The sequence below is a fragment of the Notolepis coatsorum genome, assembly GCF_963971535.1.
Source record: "Notolepis coatsorum genome assembly, chromosome: 4".
NCBI lineage: Eukaryota > Metazoa > Chordata > Actinopteri > Aulopiformes > Paralepididae > Notolepis > Notolepis coatsorum.
In genome coordinates, this window is record NC_140168.1 from 106,250,520 (window position 1) to 106,254,248 (window position 3,729).

At 51.8% G+C, this 3,729-nt stretch overlaps 1 protein-coding gene across 1 annotated transcript in view; it reads left to right on the forward strand.

The window, feature by feature from the left end:
- Window positions 1-840: 840 nt before the first annotated feature.
- The window catches only part of LOC311226644 (Y+L amino acid transporter 2-like), a gene marked incomplete at its 5' end in the record, with an annotated part of 24,285 nt that continues 21,396 nt past the window's right edge, over window positions 841-3,729 (forward strand). The window contains one exon of the mRNA XM_084312061.1: window positions 841-849. Coding sequence (XP_084168187.1) covers window positions 841-849 — 9 coding nt within the window. The remainder of the gene's footprint in view (window positions 850-3,729) is intronic.

Sequence of the window (3,729 nt, forward strand, 5' to 3'; positions counted from 1 at the left end):
CAACTTCGAAAGAGTTGCCAAGCTTAACCAATGATAGAACTAGGCGTCACGCGATTGGCACTGAGAGAAACGTCAGTGGCCAATCAGATCGCGGAAAACTGCAAGTGCGTTGGTAAAAGACTACACGTGTCCCCTTCGGTACACGAGGAGGCAGCTGTCGCATCTTTTCACCGCAGCAAGCTCGATCTCTCAGTGGCGAGGAGTAACGCGTGGGAGGCTCACGCTGCCCCCCGATACTTCCTGTTTCCGCAGCACCGGCGTCACCCAACCGACCTGTAGGAGTCGCTGTCCACGACGTCCAATCCCCCACCCCACCGGCTTTCCTCACCTTCTAACACTGGCAGTTGTGTTAGTATGACGGCCGGCCAAGCCGGAAGCAACGCTGAGAGCTGGGCTCGAACCCAGCATCTCCTGCGTTAGTGACGAGCGCCTTGCCTACTGCGCCACTCAGCCGCCCTACCATGTCTAATATCTATAGTTAGAGAACCTAATAACGGTCCACTCAGCAGCCAATCACATTTCAAGTTACACCAATGGGTGTTCCAATCTGGGGTGTGGCTTGTGGTAAATCCTCTCTCCATTATCCAATAGCCACCCGTTCCGGCATACAAACCACTGGCCCCGCCCCACTCGATCGTTAGAACCCAATAACCTTCAACAGCCAATCCCACTCCAGTAATACCTTCATAATGTCATGATTATATCATCATCTAGTGGTTGTAAAGGGCTGGCTATCTGCCCGGTACAGTCGCTGAGCCTGTATTACCGGCCAGGTTATGGGGCCCGGGGGGTGGGGGGGGGGGGGGGGGGGGGGCTGACGGAACACTCAGATAACCAGGCATGTGGCCGGTCAGGGAGCTGAGAGGAGAGAGAGAGAGAGAGAGAGAGAGAGAGAGAGAGAGAGAGAGAGAGAGAGAGAGAGAGAGAGAGAGAGTGTGGCTCAGGGAGATGGAGAGAGGAGGAGGGAGGGGAGGGAGAGGAGGGAGAGGAGAGAGGAGGGAGGGGAGGGAGAGGAGGGAGGGGAGGGGAGGGAGGGGAGGGAGGGGAGAGGAGGGAGAGGAGGGAGAGAGAGAGTGGCTCAGGGAGATGGAGAGAGGAGGAGGGAGGGGAGAGAAGGGAGGGGAGGGGAGAGGAGGGAGGGGAGAGAGAGAGGAAGAGTGTGGCTCAGGGAGATGGAGAGAGGAGGAGGGAGGTGAGAGGAGGAGGGAGGGGAGAGAGAGGAAGAGTGTGGCTCAGGGAGATGGAGAGAGAGGAGGGAGGTGAGAGGAGGGAGGGGAGAGAGAGGAAGAGTGTGGCTCAGGGAGATGGAGAGAGGAGGAGGGAGGTGAGAGGAGGGGAGGGGAGAGAGAGGAAGAGTGTGGCTCAGGGAGATGGAGAGAGGAGGAGGGAGGTGAGAGGAGGGAGGGGAGAGAGAGGGAGGGGAGAGGAAGAGTGTGGCTCAGGGAGATGGAGAGAGGAGGAGGGAGGTGAGAGGAGGGAGGGGAGGGGGAGGGAGGGGAGAGGAAGAGTGTGGCTCAGGGAGATGGAGAGAGGAGGAGGGAGGGGAGGGAGAGGAAGAGTGTGGCTCAGGCCATCAGGTTGCTCAACGAACAATAACACTATGCAACAACCATCAAATGCACTCACAGCACACACATCCACACTGCAACACCCACTCTCCACACTTAGAACACCTAGACACACTTTATATTTATTGGTAAAGGATTTTGCACTACAACCCATACCTCAGTACACCTTTGTACCTAAATTGTACCTCATCCCATTTCTGCTTTGCACTATATAGTATATTGTATATTAGTATATTGCATAGTATATTGTATATTGTATGGTAACTCAGTTACTTCTATTCTGCATCGAACATTGTACATATGTATATACTGAACACTGTGTCTACGTACGTGACTTCTATTTTTATTTCTATTTTTACATGCTATACTATTTTATTTCATACTTATCTTTTGCCTAGCACAGTCTCTGGAGCGTAACAGTAAGAAGCATTTTGTATAAAAGTATTCTGTACTTCTGTATGACAACTATTAAAGAAACTTGAACTTGAACTTGAGATGGAGAGAGGAGGAGGGAGGCAATCTTCAAGCTACAGAGAGGAAAAGAGAGAGGTTGATGAAGAAGGAGAGGAAGAAGGAGCGGAAGAAGGAGAGGAAGAAGGAGAGAGAGAGGAAGAAGGAGAGGAAGAAGGAGAGAGAGAGGAAGAAGGAGAGGAAGAAGGAGAGGAAGGAGAGGAAAGAGAGAGAGAGGAAGAAGGAGAGGAAGGAGAGGAAAGAGAGAGAGGAAGAAGGAGGGGAAGAAGGAGAGGAAGAAGGAGAGAGAGAGAGAGGAAGAAGGAGAGGAAGGAGAGGAAAGAGAGATAGAGGAAGAAGGAGAGGAAGGAGAGAAAAGAGAGAGAGGAAGAAGGAGGGGAAGAAGGAGAGGAAGAAGGAGAGAGAGAGAGGAAGAAGGAGAGGAAGAAGGAGAGGAAGGAAGAAAGAAGGAGAGAGAGAGGAAGAAGGAGAGGATGAAGGAGAGAGAGAGAAGAAGGAGAGGAAGAAGGAGAGAGAAAGATGAGAGGAAGAAGGAGAGGAAGAAGAGAGAGAGAGGAAGAAGGAGAGGAAGGAGGAGAGAGAGAGGAAGAAGGATGAGGAAGAAGGAAGAGAGAGAGGAAGAAGGAGAGGAAGAAGGAGAGAGAGAAAGAAGGAGGAGAGGAAGAAGGAGAGGAAGAAGGATAGAGAGGAAGAAGGAGAGGAAGAAGGAGAGAGAGAGAGGAGAAGAAGGAGAGGAAGGAGGAGAGAGAGGAAGAAGGAGAGGAAGGAGGAGAGAGAGGAGAAGGAGAGGAGGAGGAGGAGATAGAGAAGAAGGAGAGGGAGGAGAGAGACAGAAGAAGGAGAGAGGAGAAGAAGGAGAGGAAGGAGGAGAGGAAGAAGGAGAGAGAGAGAGAGGAAGGAGAGAGAGGAAGGGGAGGAAGAAGGAGAGGAAGAAGGAGAGAGAGGAAGAAGGAGAGAGAGGAAGAAGGAGAGGAAGGAGAGGAAAGAGAGAGAGGAAGAAGGAGAGGAAGGAGAGGAAAGAGAGAGAGAGGAAGAAGGAGGGGAAGAGGAGAGGAAGAAGGAGAGAGAGGAAGAAGTAGAGGAAGAAGGAGAGGAAGGAGAGGAAAGAGAGAGAGAGGAAGAAGGAGAGGAAGGAGAGGAAGAAGGAGAGAGAGAGGAAGAAGGAGAGGAAGAAGGAGAGGAAGAAGGAGAGGAAGAAGGAGAAGGAAGAAGGAGAGGAGAGGAAGAAGAGAGGAAGAAGGAGAGAGAGGAAGAAGGAGAGGAAGGAGAGGAAAGAGAGAGAGAGGAAGAAGGAGGGGGAGAAGGAGAGGAAGAAGGAGAGAGAGAGAGGAAGAAGGTGAGAGAGAGGAAGAGAGAGAGAGAGGGAAGGGTAGAGAGGAAGAAGGAGAGGAAGGAGAGGAGAAGGAGAGAAAGAGATAGTAGTGGAAGAAGGAGAGAGAGGAAGAAGGAGAGAGAGAAGAAGGAGAGGAAGAAAGAGAGGAAGGAGAGGAAAGAGAGAGTGGAAGAAGGAGAGGAAGGAGAGGAAGAAGGAGTGGAAGGAGAGGAAAGAGAGAGAGAGGAAGAAGGAGGGAGTGAAGGAGAGGAAGAGGAGAGGAATGAGAGGAAAGAGAGAGAGAGAGAGGATGAAGGAGAGGAAGAAGGAGAGGAAGGAGAGGAAAGAGAGAGAGAGGAAGAGGAGAGAAGAAGGAGA